General features: G+C 43.3%; 1 protein-coding gene across 2 annotated transcripts in view; it reads left to right on the top strand.

The window, feature by feature from the left end:
* The window catches only part of DYNC2H1 (dynein cytoplasmic 2 heavy chain 1), a 1,541,159-nt gene that overhangs the window by 843,326 nt on the left and 679,329 nt on the right, over positions 1-18,504 (top strand). For both annotated transcript variants that reach the window (XM_069202358.1, XM_069202357.1), the window contains exons 60-63: positions 1,242-1,328; positions 1,426-1,552; positions 4,898-5,039; positions 6,766-6,875. In XM_069202358.1, coding sequence (XP_069058459.1) covers positions 1,242-1,328; positions 1,426-1,552; positions 4,898-5,039; positions 6,766-6,875 — 466 coding nt within the window. The remainder of the gene's footprint in view (positions 1-1,241; positions 1,329-1,425; positions 1,553-4,897; positions 5,040-6,765; positions 6,876-18,504) is intronic.

Genomic DNA, 18,504 nt, shown 5'->3' with positions numbered 1-18,504 from the left:
GGTGCACAGCAAGGTTGTGCAGTTGCATAAGTTAAGGGATATTTGTCTGCCCTTTCCTCTTTCCTATGTTTGCCAGACCAACCCTTCCTGTTTAAGTACCCTATAGTGTTAAGGTTTATTAAGGCACTCACCAATAGATATCCTCCCTCTCTCTTTAAAATGCCTCAGTGGGATCTTAATTTAGTTCTTAATTTTGATGGGTTCTCCATTTGAACCCACCCATAGTTGTCCTTTGAGGTTACTCACTTTTAAGACAGCTTTCCAAGTGTTGATAATGTCTGCTGGCGGGTCAGCAAATTGCAGGCCCTTAGTGTTAAACCTCCTTTCACAACTTTCTACGCAGATAAGTTGGTGTTAAGTGAGGTATGTTGGCAAGATGAAAAGAAAGGCGATCCACAAAATGACAATGTTGAGATGGATCATCCTCTGCATTAAGATCTGCTATGCCATGGCTAACAACAAGCCGCCAGAGGGTATCAGAGCTCATTCCACCAGAGCTAAGTCTTCCACCTCTGTTTTGGCAAGGGGTGTCCCTGTTGTTGACATTTGTAAGGCGGCAGCTTGGGCCTCCTTCCATACCTTTGTTAAACATTACTGCTTGGACTCTGAGGTGAGGAAGGATGGTCACTTTGCCTGTTAGCGTTGCAAAATCTTTTGGTATAGGTAGAGAGGCACCCATCTCCGAGTGCAGGACTGCTTGGGGATTCTATACAAAAGGTGAGGAATCCACAGGTAGATGTATCCATCAGAAGAATAAGTTACTTACCTTCAGTAACGCTTTTTCTGGTGAATACAGTATCTACCTGTGGATTCCTCACTGACCCACCTCTTCCCCAAATCTATTTGTATACTTATATATATATATATATATATATATATATATATATATATATATATATATATATATATATATATATATATTTATTTGAATGATGAGCTTTTGATCATTTTTATGTTTTCTTTTGTGAAATATGAATCAGGGCTGTGTAACCCTATAATTCCTTATCTTTATTCCTTTCATAAAACTGTTTTGAAATAAAATACTGACGGTTGTGATATATAACAGAGAGTAACCCTGGCTGGGAGAGTATGAGGGATTGTTGTAGTAGTGGGGGACCAGGTCATATGTGGGTGAAGTGGGTTTGATTTTCATGCTAAGGAGTTGCTAGAGGACCATTGTAAACTTTTACCTTTCTCGTCTCAATGAAAACCTTTCTCATGCCATTGTAAATATGTTTTAGAAACTTGAGAAAAACAGAGGACCGAAAACAGAGATTAGAAGATGAACTGAACTCTGTAGGTCGGAAAGTAGCAGACTTAAAAGAGAAGTAAGTTGTTTTCTTTATTACAATACATTATTTATAGTTTGCCTGTTAGATGAATGTCATACATCTTGGTTTGTTTAATCCTATCCTTCCATTGCAGGTTCCAAAGCAGAACAACAGAAGCTGCCAAACTTGAAGCAGATTTAACCAGGGCACAAGAAATTATTCAAGCAGCTGAACTACTGATTCACCAACTCGATGGGGAACATAAGAGATGGAATACACAGGTTTGTTAAACTGTTGCAGGTGTAAGGCTTTCCTGTAGAGGCATCATTTTGTGATTGAGCATGTATGGATGCTGTGCTTGTCCTGAGCCTTTGTGGTTTGGAAGGATTACTGTTCTATGCTCTCTGTTGGTTACAAAGGTGGCACTGCTGTAAGTAAACTGCCTAGGGGAGGTACATCAGTTAGGAATCATTTAGTAACCGAAAGCGAGATCTAGATTCTGCTTGGTTTGGCACTGGATGTCAGCATACATGACGTGTTTGTAATTGGCCAGGTGAATGAGCTGTGTGTTTAATTTGCCTTGATGAAAATTGAGGCCAGAGGATAAAACAGCTCACTAAAATGTTTGCTTCTTTGAAGGAGCATCAATTGAGGAGGGCCTCTGACCTGACTAAGCCCCAGAGATGATAGAAGTGCTGAACATGCAAACATTTAGCGTTCCTAATTCACTGAAGGGTTATTTCTTCTGTGTAGCCTTCTCTGGAGTGGTTGGAATACTTTGTGGCTGTCTGAAGCAGATCAGTGCTAGAGCAGAGAAATACATGAGTCTTAACTTCTAAATCATTAAAACCAGAGACACTGCATCATGCACACATCTAAATCAGTTTATTCTTCTGAAAATTCTCCACCAGCAAAAGTCCAAGGTACTGGATAAGACATAGGGCCTCATTACGACCTTACTTAGCGGATTACTCCGTTCCAAACGTGATGGATATCCCGCCCGCCCTATTACAAGTTCCATTAGATCCTATGGAACTTGTAAAACGACGGAAGGGATATCCGTCACTTTTGGGACGGAGTAATTACCTCCGCCAAGGTCGTAATCAGGCCTATAGTGCTTGTAAACAGGACCATCACTGCCACGCATCTGTTCTCCATCTTCACTGCCATCTCCTGTGGTAGCTCTCTGTAAATAGACGTTACCTTCATTACACTACTCTGTACAGAAGTCTAGATCTCCTAATCATTTTGCTTCTGATTGAGATTCCCATCTTGCCTAGTGTCTCCTCAGTGCTCGAGATCAACAAAGCACCCTCTGGGACATCATTCAGTTTCTTGTAAAATGTTGCTGCATCCTCATACACCAAGGTGATTCCATTCTCGAAGGTGGTTGCATTGTGTATGGAGATCACATAAACCTAAAAGATCTTGTGCACTTTAAATTCTAGAATGAAATACAACTATGGATTCCAAGGGGATGCACTCTCCAACCTCTCTGTCGCATCTTCTTCCAGAATTTTGCAGATAGGCAATGCAGGAACTATTACAGTATGTTTTTATTGGAGATGCAACTAAGTTGAACTCCCCGCTGGTCACACCAGAAGCTAAAAGTTCTAAAAAAAAAAAAATATATTGATCAGATATTCTGATATTTCCAGTGTCTGGTCTTTTTGTGGTGCAGCTGGAATTTAGTAAGAAAAGGGTGTTGATGTAAGAAAAATTGGGTTTTCCCCTTGATTTGCTTTCCACCATGCATGCTTTAGACCTAGATCCACACTGTTGATTCATAACCCTGAACGATGCTCTAATACTGTTTGCTCTCCCACTGACGTGTCTTCTTAGGGATCTACTACATTTCTGATAGTCAACTTGCCAGCTTTTCATCATTACCCTGCTTGAATATAGCATGTCTCCCTGTTTATCTTTTTTACATGCTCAAAAGTAAATGTTGTGTTATTTTGAAGCATTACGTTTCATGCTAGGCTTTGTCTGTAGATTTGCTGTTAACCTTTTAACATAAAATATTACTAGATCTGATTATAGCTGTGTGTTGTGAAGGCATGCAAAAGCTGAATGCGATTTCCATATTGTTGCTCTTTTATTCGGGAATTTAGGTCTTTCACAATTAATGCTAAAATGTTAACCATTTAGAATCTAAGCCTATACAAGTTTTGATATGTACAAGCTTCCAGGAGATAAGGTCTCCCACTCATCTCATAGACACGCCAGTATTGTATTTTGCTACATATTCCTGTGTTTAGAGATTTCTCCATCACAACGCTTAGCATTGCTGCTTTAGACAAACTGCTGAACAGATATCATTTTTTTATTCTGTCCTATGTGTTGAGACCCTACCCCATCATAGTTGCATTAAGTAGTTGATCATTTACTTAGGTGTTTGGTACCTTTCGTCCTTTATTTTAATGATCTTCCCTGCCCTCTGCCATTTGTCTTTTGATGAATTTGTCTCTAATCTTAGAGGTAATGGGATCAATTGCTTGCTTTTCTAGTAGCCACATACTATCAGAGACCTGCTGCTGACATTATTTGCCATAGTTTCTCCTTATGATTGAAAGTGCAGTGGTAACAGGTTGTCTCCTGTAGTAATTTCACTGTGATGTGCTTCATATCCTGCTTGCGTGGCAGTGGGGTGGAAGACAGAACGTACAAGATTGTGTCTTAAAGTCCATTTACCTGTTTTTACATCCATCAACGCTTTTTCCTTGATTTTTTTCAGTATGTTATTGAGTGCTTTATCCTGATTCACATGTAGTGTGTCCCCTCCCATCATTGATTCTGATCAGTCATGCCCAAAACAGAGCTCTCAAAAATTGCTCCTTCTGCATCTTCCTCCATGCCTTTAATTCCCAGTGTCTTTGTGGTGGAGGCATTTTCCAAAGCCTTCTACTTGAATGTTATTTGTTAGTCCTGTTTCTCTGAGATATCCTCCAAGTTGGTTTTCTTTCATAGCCCAGTAGCGTTTGGTGAGGTCGTTCAGTGTGGTTCCCAGCTTGGACCAGGTCTAATGGCTTTTGCTTCTTGGAGTTCCACGTGGATTCACTATGTGATGCCTGTAGTGGTGAAAGCCACTGTCTGCTGGGTAGGGGCAGTCATTGTATATCAACTCGAGTTTTCTAAATAAGAACTGACGTCCCTTTTACTGGACCTTGCTGATTGTACTACCCCAGCTGCATTGCTTTGAGGGCATCATACTTTTGTCAAACCAAGTTCCTGCCAAGGTTTGCTGCTTTCTTGATGCCATCTGGGTCGGTTCCTGACTCGGGATCTGAACCTTATCCACATATGCATTCACAACGTCTGATCCCTTCTTGGCCACGTGTCTAGACCCCCACCTCACTTTTTGCAATTTGTGTTAGGTCAGAGCTCTTCAAGAGATCCCTTTAGAGGAGTCACAGTATCTGGATTGTTTTCCATTGACGTGACAATTAAAAGGCCATATCACCTTATGATAATGGTGGCTCTATTGAATAATTCATTTTTCCAGTGTATTACTATCAATGCAGTGTAAAACACAGGTACTTTCAATAAGACAATGCATACAGTGAAATTTTTGATAATCTATGGTGCTGGCTGTTTCATAATTTTTGTTCATATGTTTTAATCAGGTGGCAGACATGGCAAATGAACTGGACACGCTGCCGAAGAGAGCTCAGCTTGCTGCAGCTTTCATCACATATATCTCTGCAGCTCCTGAAGATCAGCGAAAAGCCAGTTTAGAGGAATGGAAAAAATCAACTGGGCTGGAAAGTAAATATGATGTTGTACCGTAGGCTGTGCTTTGTTTTTAATTGACATTCGTGTAGCAATATTAGTTATATGTCCCCACCTTTGATATTGGCAGTAAAATTCTAAGGCCAAGATAGATAAGCATTTCTAAATTAAACTGCAGAATTATGTAACCTTGCTATTATGACCGTATTTAGCCACCCAATGTTTAAGATGCATTGACTTGTTTACTCGGAGCCTAATATCTCTGAAAATGGAAAGGACTCATATATTGAAATACCGACAAGCTTAGCGGGAATCTTTTTTCATCAAAGTGCTCCCACTGTCACTTTGGCAATTTTGCAATGCAAGTTGGGCCCATGGCCTGGCAGAAGGTTGTCAGTTTTTCGTGTTTCAGAAACAAGCCCTAAAGCAATGGCGCTGAAGCACAAGGATTGTTTTTTTATGTGTATAGGCCATTGGTTAAATGTTTTGTTCTGCCCAGGCAATCTTGCATGGCAAACCTGGGCAGGAAAAGCAACGTCTCAAGGCATGCCTTAAATAGGGCAGTGGACAGACATTAAGACACACAGAACCCAGAGGAACCATGGCACTGGGACCGATGACTAAAGTTTCCTGACAGCAGAATTGGTTAAGGCTCCACTGTCAGTAAAAATTCAGGTCGTCTCTAAGTGGGGCAGGAGACCCACAGGTTTCATAAAAAGGGTAATTATCTAGTTTAAGGCTGATATCCCACTTATGTCAAACCCTAAATCGGCATATAAGTCTTGTGCTGGGCCTGCCCCACCAAACCGTGAGCCAAGGGAAACACGTACAAGACTTCTGGTTGTCCCTTTGTGGTCTACCTCATTTAGGCTGCTGTGAGAGCTATACAATGGCAAATGTTTAATTCCTTGCCCTCTCTCTCTCTCTCCCCTAGCACACTATGTTATCTGGTGGATTTCTTGCAATTATTCTTTGACGCACACAGTTGTCAGTAGATTAATTAGTGAGAGTATTTTGTGGTTATTTTGAGTGCTTTGTTTTGAGGTTTCCTCAACTCCTTTTCTTTTTCCAAGGAGGAGTTTTTAAACGGGCAATAACCTGGTCAAGACGTCTGCATGTCAGTGCAATTTATGATTACTCACACTGTCACGTAGTAGTCAGGCCTAAATGTCCAGAAATAATCTGTCAGTGTGCATTTCATGGCAGTAGACAGGCTTACTTCATGACAATACAAGGCTACAGCCATGTCAGCAGAAGGTACTGCAGGCCAAGATTCCGATGTGCCCAAGCAAATGCAGCCCATCTCTGCTCCTGCAGGACACAAAAACTCTTTCTATACTGTTTCTGTTAGCGGAAGATCACACACTTTTGGGAAGTAGACACCCTTAGCCATTGTCTTTAGCTGTGTGTGAGAGAGGGAAACAACGGAATTGTGGATGAGTTGCACAGGTATTGTGTTTACACAGCATATTTGTGCTCAACAAATCGATGCCATCCCAGCTATTTACTGGATTGCTGTGTGTGCTGACAGGGGAGAGAAGGAATCATGCCCGTCCAAGCCTACATCATCATATCCCAGCAGGTGTAGATAGTAAATGATGAAAGACGTTATCTTCAAGAATGTCATATATATTGAGGTTATGATCACTATCCAGCTACCCCAGAACCTATTTTTATGTAGTTTCACACAACACACTAACAATAAAAATGGTGCCCTGTTTTGTTTCCATTATACTAGTTTTATTTTCATTTCTTTTGGCAGCGTTTGATTTGAGACGGTTTCTATCTACTGAAAGTGAACAGCTCATTTGGAAGAGCGAAGGCTTACCTTCAGATGACCTTTCAATTGAAAATGCCCTTGTTATTTTGCAGGTAAGAATGAATATAGCTAATTTGTTAATTCGCTTGATGGTGCACTCTACCTGTATCCTATAAACATTCCTGTAATCTGTTAAAATTGAACATCAAAGGGAATGTCCAATTCTGCTTGCACAACTGTTAGGTCTCCTAAATAGTGTTTTCACTTGAGTTGTGCAAAATCTCGCTGCATCAGAACTGTTATTGTAATAACAGATATGCTTGAAGCTATTCTGGAAACCTAACTGAATTAATTGTGAATAATGTCCTTTAAAGAGGGCAGTCAGAAATAAGTTGCTCAGTGATTGGTGTTGATCTGCTTGTCTAGTTATGGTATACATTTGCCATTGTAAAGTAATTTTGTTTGTAATTTGTTTTCTGCATGCAAGTCTGACATTTTGTGGGCTTGTTTTTTTGGTGACATTGCAGCTGTAGGCCCCCCTTTTGTCTTCAGTGTTATTGTGCAACTACAGCATACCAATAGTCAATTTGATTTGGTCTAAAGTACAGGTTTTTTGGTTCATTAAATTAAACTAATGTACAAAATATCCGGGGGCATTAAGACACATCATCGGTTGTTGCTATGCACCTGGATACACTAGTTTTTATTTTTATTTAGAGTAAAAATATATTTTCAAGTAGCTTAAAAAGCTCTTTGTTAGGAAAGGCCGTTTTGCTGCAGGCTTGCAAGTCTATCAAGCAACTTGTTTTCAGGAAAACAAAAGTATACACTATTGGGTGATCAGCATGCCCAAGCCAAAGTTCCTGCATCCAAAGAGTTGGATGTAACACAACCAAGGAGGGCCGTAAAAGAGCCAGAATAGCTTACAGGATTGTACTTCAAATTTTGTTATGCAAAATCCTCACCTTCTGAATATACTGGTATGGAGAACCTCTCCAAGCAGTAGTTCCCCAACATCACCTGTCTTAACTCTGACCGCCATCAGACATGACAGCAGCAGACTATATATGGTGCTACCTGGCACTCCTGCATCAGTGTTCCCTATTCTCCATGCCTTACTAATACAGCTCTAAAGCTCCCTTTTGATTGCTACTGAGTTTCTTCAAAACCTTTCAACGTCATTAGCATAGGCTAAATTTCACCTCACAAATAGTTGGGGTTAAAACCTTGTATAAAATATCCCTAAGCATATGTCTGTTGATGACACCCAGAAAACTTACAGCAGGTGTCTGGGACTGGGCCATGTTCCTTCTTTCTGTGACCTGTTTGCATCCATGCACCTGAAGGGCATAAGCTAGTGAGAGGCCATATTAATCCTGGCTCAGGTAGCTAACTAATTTGTCACCTACATCAGAGATTACAAGTGGCCCTCTAAAGTGTCTCTCAACAAAGATCATAAAATGAGATACAGGAGGGTCAACCTTTCCTTCACCAAGAAAAGATCCCATTCTCTAGACCAATTGCAGAGTCAGTGGAGTTGTTTCCTGACACCAGCCTCCTTCTCTTCCTCCTCAGATCCAGTTCTGGTTCTGAAGACGGTCCTGCTTCAGTTTCTGGCTCTGTCAACACTCTTCACAAGCGGAGTTCTTTTGGATGGCCATGTTTAGTACTTCTTTTCTTCTGGGCTCCTCTCCGAGTCCCAAGAAACCTTCAGGCATGGCATCTTCAATGACTATAGCCTCAACCATCTCCATGCTCCCTTACGTTTTGAGCTCCGCTCTTGGCATCCTCTCTTTCGAGGCTGACTTTCCTGCCTTCACTGCTTGTTCATCCCAGTCCCAAGTCACTTTCGAAATTGCTGTAGCCCCAGTAGTGCAACTTCATGATTCTCATCTGTCATTGATTAAACCAGCTTCTCTTAAGTTGGAGTATATCTTCAGTTCTGTGCAAAAGACCAACAACGTGTCATTTGAGGACAACCCATTTGTTAGTAGGATCCTCTACCCAGTACCCAGGTATTCATTCACCTGGAAGAGTTTTTTGGCTGAAATTCAGATGAACTGGATGTGTTGAAAGTGGAGTACACAGACACATAGGCCCTCATTCTGACCTTGGCGGTCTTTTCGCAAGACCGCCGAGTTACCGCCGCGGTGAAGACCGCCGACCGCGGCGGTATGCCGCTGTGCGTATTCTGACCGCTGGGAGCGTTCCGCCGGAAAACCGCCAGAAGCCACACTGGCGGTCGGCGGAAAAGTGGAGACTGGTCAACCTCCACCGCCACGCCAGCAGAACACCGCCCACAGAATTACGACCCACATTTCTGTGTGGCGGTCTTCTGTTGGCGGTCTTCTGTTGGCGGTCACCTCCCCATGGCTCCTGTCACCTCCCGGAGGACCAACGCACAAGGTAAGTTGATCGTCCGTGAGGGGAGGGGGTGGGGGGGTGTTGTGTGATGTGTGCGTGCATGGGGGTGTGCGTGTGAGTGTGTAGAGGGGGTGTGTGAGTGCGTGCATGCGGGCGGGGAGTGCTGCTGTGCCTATGGGCAATGTGTTTAGTTCGGCGGGTGCGCATGTCGGCATGTATGTGTGCGGGTATGTGTCCCCGTTGTGTATGTGTGTGTGTAGGGGGTGTGTATATGTGCATGTTGGGGGTGTGTGCATGTCGGGGTGCGTGTATGTGCATGTCGGAGTGGGGGTGGGGAGGGGGTTCGTACCACCTCTGGGGGGTGGCAGGGGGGTGGAGGGTGTGGGGGGAGGACTCGGGGGGGCAGTGGGGGGTGGGGGAGACCCCTATCAGTGCCAGGGAAGGAATTCCCTGGCCCCGATAGTGCCTACCGCCATGGTTCGCATGGCGGTTCCCGAACGCCAGAAACCGCGGCGGTAAGCAGGGTCATGATACCGTTGGCGGTCTTGGGTCGACCGCCGGACCGGAGTGCGCAGACTCCAGCCCGTCGGTCATGACCGCCGTGGCTGTCGGAGTGGGGAAGTGGCGGTCGGTCGCGGCGGTGACCGCCGCGGTCAGAATGCCATTTTTAATACCGCCGGTCTGTTCGCGGTCCGACCGCCGCCTCTCCGCCGACCGCCAAGGTCAGAATGAGGGCCATAATTTGGAGGCTGATAATCTCTCCTTGTCACATTATGCCGATTCTGGGCTTTTGCTTGGACTTTCAGAATGTCAGTGGACTGTCATCTCCTAAAGCAGATACTTGCTATTCACTGGGGTCCTTTCAGAGGAAATGTGATCATTCACTGCTGTGATGAGCAAAGCTGTGTAGGTGCTAAGGTACCCATCCAGCTGCTGAATCCAAGTCAAACTTCCTGACAGAAATATTGTGGCTGTTTTCTGTAGCTTCAAATCCTGTTCTACATTTTAACTGTACCTGGCTTTTTGCTCTTGCTGTTTGGGAGAGACACCTAATGGGCCTTGGAGTCCATTGACAGATTACATGCTGTCACAGGCCTCAGTTGACCTATCTTAAGAGTGGCCTACCCTTTGCTTAAAGTCTAGAAGTACAGGTATCCTGTGCAAAACAGAACTACAAAATATCCCCCACTGCATCTCCATACTTTTGATTGAAGTGTCTGAGGTGGAATATCTTTGCGTTGGATCGTGTTGCCCTGGGTAGAGACAACACCAGGTGCCTGTAAGAATGCTATATCATTCACCTTGAAAGAAAGCCACCTTAGCTCCCAGATAACATGAAAGGACAGTTTTTCCAATGTGTGCTTCATGAACTTACTGCCTCCAACAAGATCGTGGATTGCATGTTAGAATCAGCTGATTCCATGGCATGTCTGCTGTCTGTGTGTGTTTGCATCATATATATATATATATATATATATATATATATATATATATAGATAGATAGATATATAGATAGATATTTATATATGTATATATAAATAAATAAACAAAGATTAAACCTTAGTTATAGTTAAGAAAATGCATTTTTTCTATACAAACCAAGTTTAAACTACACAACATTCACAATTTATCCACCACGTTCAGATTATAAGTAGCAGATCTCGTCATACACTCTTTTCAGCTTGCTAATCAGACAAGACTTATGTGTAACTCACCACTCTAGAATGCAGTTTGTTGTGACAAATGTCATTTGAGGAGTTATAATTATTGTTATGAATGCTATGATTTCACATGCTGTAAGTGATGTAATATGCATGAGTCTAAACAGTGTATAGAAAAGGTATGAGTTATAGTTAATGGAGTGTGGCGAGTGTGGTGACAGGACTGTGTTCAGAAGTGTGTGACTTCCAGTAATTTGAAGGGAGTGCCTAAATTATAAATTTAGGTTATAATTATAATGTTCCTGTTTTTAATGTGTGTGTATCTTAAGTTGGCTTTGTATAGAAAGAATACATAAGGTATTTCTAACTGTAAAGTATACTTAACCTTTGATTTTTCATTGTATGTTAATGGTTTTTATTGTTTAATAAAAATGAGTTTCAAATCGCAGTATGGGGTGCCGTAAAAAGGAGTGTAGTACAGTACAGTGAAGGAGAATGTCATAGAGCCTAGTGTAGTTTAATCTTGGTTTGTATAAGTAAAATACATTTTCCTAACTAGAACTAAGCTTTATCCTTTGTTTTTTTTAATTGAATTTCAGTGTTTTTTTATGTTATTTCAAAATGTGTTTCAAATCGTAGAGTCCAGTGTCGCAAGTGGAGAGTTATGTGGAGTGTGCCATACAGTTCAGTGAAGGAGAGTGTTTTTAAAGTCTGTTGTCATAGACTGGGGTATTGTAGATTGAACTTTAGTGGAGCAGAGTAGAGTGTAGTAGCGTATTATACAGTGTAGTACAGTGTTTTATAGTGTAGTGGCATGGTGTCTCATATAGTACAGTCCAGTATCGTAGACTGGAGCAGCGATTTTCACAGTGGACTGGTGTGTCAAACAGTAGAGTAAGCTGTTGTCGACTCATTGAGTGGAGGAGAGTGTTTTAGACTGGTGTAGGGTGAAGTAGGGTGTCACTGTAAGGAAATGCCGCCTTGGCATGGTTACCCCCTGAATTTTTGCCTTTGCTGATGCTAAGTTATGATTTGAAAGTGTGCTGGGACCCTGCTAACCAGGCCCCAGCACCAGTGTTCTTTCCCTTAACTGTACCTTTGTCTCCACAATTGGCACAACCCTGTCACCCAGGTAAGTCCCTTGTAACTGGTACCCCTGGTACCAAGGGCCCTGATGCCAGGGAAGGTCTCTAAGGGCTGCAGCATGACTTATGCCACCCTGGGGACCCCTCACTCAGCACATACACACTGCATGCCAGCTTGTATGTGCTGGTGCGGAGAAAATGACTAAGTCGACATGGCACTCCCCTCAGAGTGCCATGCCAACCTCACACTGCCTATGGCATAGGTAAGTCACCCCTCTAGCAGGCCTTACAGCCCTAAGGCAGGATGCACTATACCACAGGTGAGGGCATATGTGAATGAGGACTATGCCCCTACAGTGTCTAAGCAAAACCTTAGACATTGTAAGTGCAGGGTAGCCATAAGAGTATATGGTCTGGGAGTCTGTCAAACACGAACTCCACAGCACCATAATGGCTACACTGAAAACTGGGAAGTTTGGTATCAAACTTCTCAGCACAATAAATGCACACTGATGCCAGTGTGCACTTTATTGTAAAATACACCCAGAGGGCATCTTAGAGATGCCTCCTGAAAACATACCCGACTTCCAGTGTGGGCTGACTAGTTTCTGCCAGCCTGACACACACCAGACATGTTGCTGGCCACATGGGGAGAGTGCCTTTGTCACTCTGTGGCCACGAATAAAGCCTGTACTGGGTGGAGGTGCTTCTCACCTCCCCCTGCAGGAACTGTAACACCTGGCGGTGAGCCTCAAAGGCTCACCCCCTTTGTTACAGCGCCACAGGGCATGCCAGTTAGTGGAGATGCCTGCCCATCCGGCCACTGCCCCCACTTTTGGTGGCAAGGCTGGAGGAGATAATGAGAAAAACAAGGAGGAGTCACCCCCCAGTCAGGACAGCCCCTAAGTTGTCCTGAGCTGAGGTGACTCTTACTTTTAGAAATCCTCCATCTTGTAGAAGGAGGATTCCCCCAATAGGATTAGGGACGTACCCCCCTCCCCACAGGGAGGAGGCACAAAGAGGGTGTAGCTACCCTCAGGGCCAGTAGCCATTGGCTACTGCCCTCCCAGACCTAAACACACCCCTAAATTCAGTATTTAGGGGCTCCCAGAACCGAGGAAGATAGATTCCTGCAACCTAAAGAAGAAGAAGGACTGCTGACCTGAAGCCCTGCAGTGAAGACGGAGACGACAACTGATTTGGCCTCAGCCACACCTTTGCAACAAAGAAGCAGCTTTTAAAGACCACACGTTTCCTGCTGGAAGCGTGCGACTTTCCACTCTGCACCCGACGCCCCCGGCTCGACCTGCGGAAAGCTAATACTACAGGGAGGACTCCCCGGCGACTGCGAGCCCGTGAGTAGCCCGAGTTGACTCCCCTGAGCCCCCACTGCGACGCCTGCAGAGGAAATCCAGAGGCTCCCCCTGACCGCGACTCCCTGCTTCAAGGAACCAGACGCCTGGAACCAGCACTGCACCCGCAGCCCCCAGGACCTGAAGGAACCGAACTCCAGTGCAGGAGCGACCCCCAGGCGACCCTCTGCCTAGCCCAGGTGGTGGCTACCCCGAGGAGCCCCCCCCGTGCCTGTCTTCATCGTTGAAGAGACCCCCGGGTCTCCCCATTGATTCCTATAGGAAACCCGACACCTGTTTGCACTCTGCACCTGGCCGCCCCAGGGCCGCTGAGGGTGTACTTTCTGTGCCTGCTTGTGTCCCCCCCTGGTGCCCTACAAAACCCCCTGGTCTGCCCTCCGAAGACGCAGGTACTTACCTGCTGGCAGACTGGAACCGGGGCACCCCTATTTCCATTGAAGCCTATGTGTTCTGGGCACCACTTTTACCTCTGCACCTGATCGGCCCTGAGCTGCCTGTGTGTGTACAACAAATGCTTAACACTACCCTCTGATAAGCCTACTGCTCGACCACACTACCACAAAATAGAGCATTAGAATTATCTTTTTTTGCCACTATCTTACCTCTAAGGGGAACCCTTGGACTCTGTGCACACTATTTCTTACTTTGAAATAGTATATACAGAGCCAACTTCCTACAGTCACAAATTAGAGTATCATCAAGTGGAGTGTCGTAGAGTACAGTGGAGGAGAGTTTCATAGAGTGGAGTGCTGTGTCATATAGTGAAGTGACGTATCGTTGAGAGAAGTTGTGGGACATGTCGTTGAGTGTCAAACAGTGGAGTACAGTGGTGTGGAGTGGAATATCATAGAGTGGCGTAGAGTGTAGTATAGTGTTGTAGAGTAGAGTTGCATTCAGTGGAGTAGAATGTCGGATAGTAGAGCAGGGTATAGCTCAGTGGCATAATGTTGGATAAAATGTGGTAGAGTGGAGTAGAGTTCAGAAGGGTGGCATGGAGTGTAGTAGAGTTTTGTAGAGTAAGCTTATATAGATTGAAGGAGAGTACACTGGAGTGGCGTAGAAAGGAATAGCGTAGACTGCAGTACCGTCCAGTGGAGTGGCTTGGGGTGTAATAGCTTATAGTGTAGTAGCCTACAGTGTAGTGACTTAAAAGTGTAACAGTGTATGGTGTAGTAGCATATAGTGGAGTGGGGTACAGTGAAATGGTTTAGTCTGAAGTAGGGTATTGTAGGGTTAGAGTGTAATAGCATACAGCAGACTGGGTACTGTGGAGTAGGGTAGAGTGGAATACCATATGAATACCGTACAGTAGAGGAGGAAAGATTGAAGATGCGTACAGTGTAATATCATAGATCGGAATGGTGTACAGTGGAACAGCGTACAGTGAAGTACATAGGAGTGGCATAGAGTGGAATAGCATAGAGTAGAAAAGCATACAGTGGAGTGGTGTGGACTGGAGTAATCTACAGTGGAGTGGGTTACAGTGAAGTAGCATATGGTAGAGTGTAGTCGTGTGGAGTGCAGTGAACTGACTTACATAGAGTGGCGTAGAGTGGACTGGTGTTCAGTTGAGTGGCATTGACTGGAATAGTGAATGGTGGAGTTGCGTACAGTGAAGTGGTGGAGACTGGAGTGGCATACACTGGAATGGAGTAGAGTGTTATAGCATACAGTGAAGTGGCATCCAGTAGAGTAGTGTAGAATGGACTGGGGTAGAGAGCAGTGGCATACACTGGAGTGGCTCAGAGTGAAATAGCATACAGTGGAGTGGCATACAATGAAATAGCATACAGTGGAATGGCATAGATTGGAACTGGGTAGAGTAGAAAACCATACACTAGAGTATTGCATAGCAGAGTGGCAAATATTGGAGTGGCATACACTGAATCGACGTAGAGTGGACTAGCGTGGAGTGAAGTTGTGCACAGTGTAATAGAGTAGAGTGGGGTGGCGCAGAGCAGAGTGTTGTGGAGTGGAGTGGCATAGAGTGTAATGGTGTATAGTGGAGTAGTGTACAGTGGGTTGGCATATAATTGAGTGGTGTACACTGGAGTGGCGTGGGGTACAGTGTAATGGAATGCATTGGAGTGGCGTACATTGGAGTGGGGTCCAATGGAATAGGTTAGAATGAAGTGTTTTTCTGCCTATAACTTAAAAACTACAGAACCAATTTAGATCTACTACCAAAAAGGACCCTTGCCAACCTTCATTTTATATTCCTGCATTGCTTTTAGCCTTTCATATTACATCACATGTACCAGGTTAAATCATAACATTTAAAGCATTACCGATGACATCTCAATTACATTTCTGAGAACACTACATGGTAGAGAGGCAAGTTATATTTAATGTAGTGAGACTAACTGTGCACAGAGGTGCACAAGTTATAGGGTGTTTCAGATGGGGCACAAGTTATAACGTTCAGCTGTAACTATAACTTTACAATTCGTAAGGTTTGTGTAGTTTAAGTTGGTTTTGTGTAGAAAGAATAAATAATGTTTTCCTAACTATAACTACGCTTTAGCATTTTGGGTTTTTTCATTGGGTAGATAGATAGATAGATAGATAGATAGATAGATAGATAGATAGATAGATAGATAGACAGACAGACAGACAGACCGGATTCACAAAGGTAAACTTGCACTTTTGTGTAAGTCTATGATTGTTTGTTATTGACAAAGGTATTTTATGACCAGTGTCTTTACAACTGTGGAGTCACCACACATAAAAAGATAGGAGTGTCCTATCCTTTTATGTGTGGAGGGAACTATAACTTGCACCCTCACCATGCACTGCTAATTAACCCGCATATTATATCCGTCATTAAATCTTCCATGACATCACTGATAATCTCACTGCAACCTCTGCAATAAAATTATTGATGAGAAAACTGAGTGTGGCAGGGGGTGTGAGTTATAGTTACCTTAGGGCACGAGTTATAGTTGCTTCAGTTAACTTTAAGTATAACTGCTGAATTTCTATGGTTTTGTGTGTGTAAAATCTGAACCTAATTATAACATCTCTGTAAACTTTGTTTTTTTCAGTGAATATTATATGTGTTTGTATGTATAAACATCAGTATATATATTAATTATATGTGTGTGTAAATATATACATATGTATATACTATATATATATATATATATATATATATATATGCATATCTATTATATACAGTATAGAAATAGCTGGATATATATCTATTTCTCTCTCTCTCTCTCTCTATATATATATATATATATATATATATATATATAAAAATCAGAGTGTGAATGAGCACTGAGCAGCATTCTCTATTGCTTAGACTTCCTTGTTGGTACCTAAAAGTATTCCCCCACCACATTTTATATAATTAATTTCAAATACTAGGACCTCAAGTAAAAAAGGAAAAATGTGCTTTACATGGAACAGCAGACTTGATCACTAAATTAATCAGCAGAATAATCTTGTCTTCATCAATATTACTTTGTTGGCTTTGCATTTGATCACGAGGTATTTGAATGCTTAGGTTGCCTCGGTGTCTTGTTTCCATTTAGTTAGTCAGCTTGAATCCATCTGTAGTTAGGTTATTGTTAGAGAACAGTGTCATTGACGGAACCACACAATATGCTCGGAGTGATGATGAAGCCATTAACAAATACCTAGACTGCACAGGCATTATAAAATGCATTATCTCCATTTTCCTAAAGAAGTGCATTGAGAGTTCTGAAAAGACTGTTTTTTGTTATTCTTCTCTAGTACCAATCCTGTTTGGGATGTTGTACACTGATGAGATTCCCTGTGGTATAAAATTCTTCATCTTTTAAAGCTGCCTGGAAATGTTTCACAAGAAAGACAATGTTGTTAGTTCCTGGTGGTTCCTTCTAAATGCGCACACTTTCATTTTGAAATTCCCCAGATGCCTGATTAGATCCAGAAACCTTTTAGCATTTGGCCCCTCATGCCAAAAGTGGTGATATTAATCTCCTTTCTGGCTTCCGGATCAGAGTATTTAGGCTCTACAGCTATGTGCTGATATCTGTCCCTTTTTTTCTGTGTCTGACTTCCCAAATGTTTTTCAATAAGTGTGCTTAGGATATGTCCATCTCTCGCCCTCGAAGAGTACTGACTTCAAGCCTTAGTGCACCTGCAGGAAGCATATGTTGGGCATGGATACGCATGATGCCTGCCTTTAATGTTTCAGATCCAAGCATGATTCGAAGTCATGTGAGAAAAGGTTCCTGAAGGTCTGCAGGCAGCAATAGGTAAAGTTGTACACTGACGAACACAAAAACTGCGGACCACCTCACTCCAAGTTGCGGTCCCATTCCCAGTCCATGTCCTGTCACAGCCTAGGTCTCTGTCCTGTGGAAAGTCCAAGATGAACTTGAAGGACAGATCCCAGTGCAAACACAAGAAATCCAGATATGAGTCCTCTTCCCATTGCTCCTGCTGCTGGGAGAGATTGTGAAGTTAACACTCAATCATCCCAGATTTGCACCATTCATCTGATTCAGACCCTGTTCTGTAGCTGGATCCGATGCTCTGTGAATTTCCCACCTCATCATGAATTCAGAGCAGGTAAAGGCTTCAAAGAGACAATGCTACAGCTTTTTTGGATGATCCTGAGTCCCCTTGTAGCGCCTTCAGTCCCAATGAATCCTCCCAGGCACCCAGTCATACTTCCATGGGTGAGACCTTCCTCAGTGCCTGCTGAGCTCTCACCTGCCAGTGCTGATCCTTGCTTTCTGTTCTTTGCAGAAGGTCACTGCAGTTCTGGCTGTTCTGATGCAGGCCGTAACTCCAGAAGAGCAGTTCCATATCTGACCCCGTCCTTGTAACAAGCCAAGTTCACCTAGGTCTCAACCAATGTCTCATTACAAGATCACTAAGGCCCAGCCAATGGTATGGGAGGATTCTCTGGCAGTACCTTGTTCAGTTTAAACACAGAACCTTGAGAATGGTCCTTGTGGTGAGGAAAATGAGATGTAGGCAGTGTGTCACACCCTCACTATACTGATCCTGGTCTATATATAGATCTTTAAAATGCTACTGACATTGATCCTTCACCAAAGATGGATTTGAACTTCCCATTTGGGCCCCCACGAGGGAAAGCACCTCCTTAGCGCAAGTGGTCCATAGGGCTGAATAGGTATTGTCACTACAGTTCCCAGCTGTTGAAACTTAAGTTAATTTACTTAGATAAATCTTGCAACCTGGCCCTTCAAATTCACAGCCTTTATGGTGATCTGGTCAAAATCATGTTCAGTGCCACAGATA

Source organism: Pleurodeles waltl, chromosome 8, assembly GCF_031143425.1.
Source record: "Pleurodeles waltl isolate 20211129_DDA chromosome 8, aPleWal1.hap1.20221129, whole genome shotgun sequence".
Lineage (NCBI taxonomy): Eukaryota > Metazoa > Chordata > Amphibia > Caudata > Salamandridae > Pleurodeles > Pleurodeles waltl.
The sequence above is the reverse complement of the archived record's forward strand: the minus strand, read 5'-3'. Positions and strand labels throughout refer to the sequence as shown.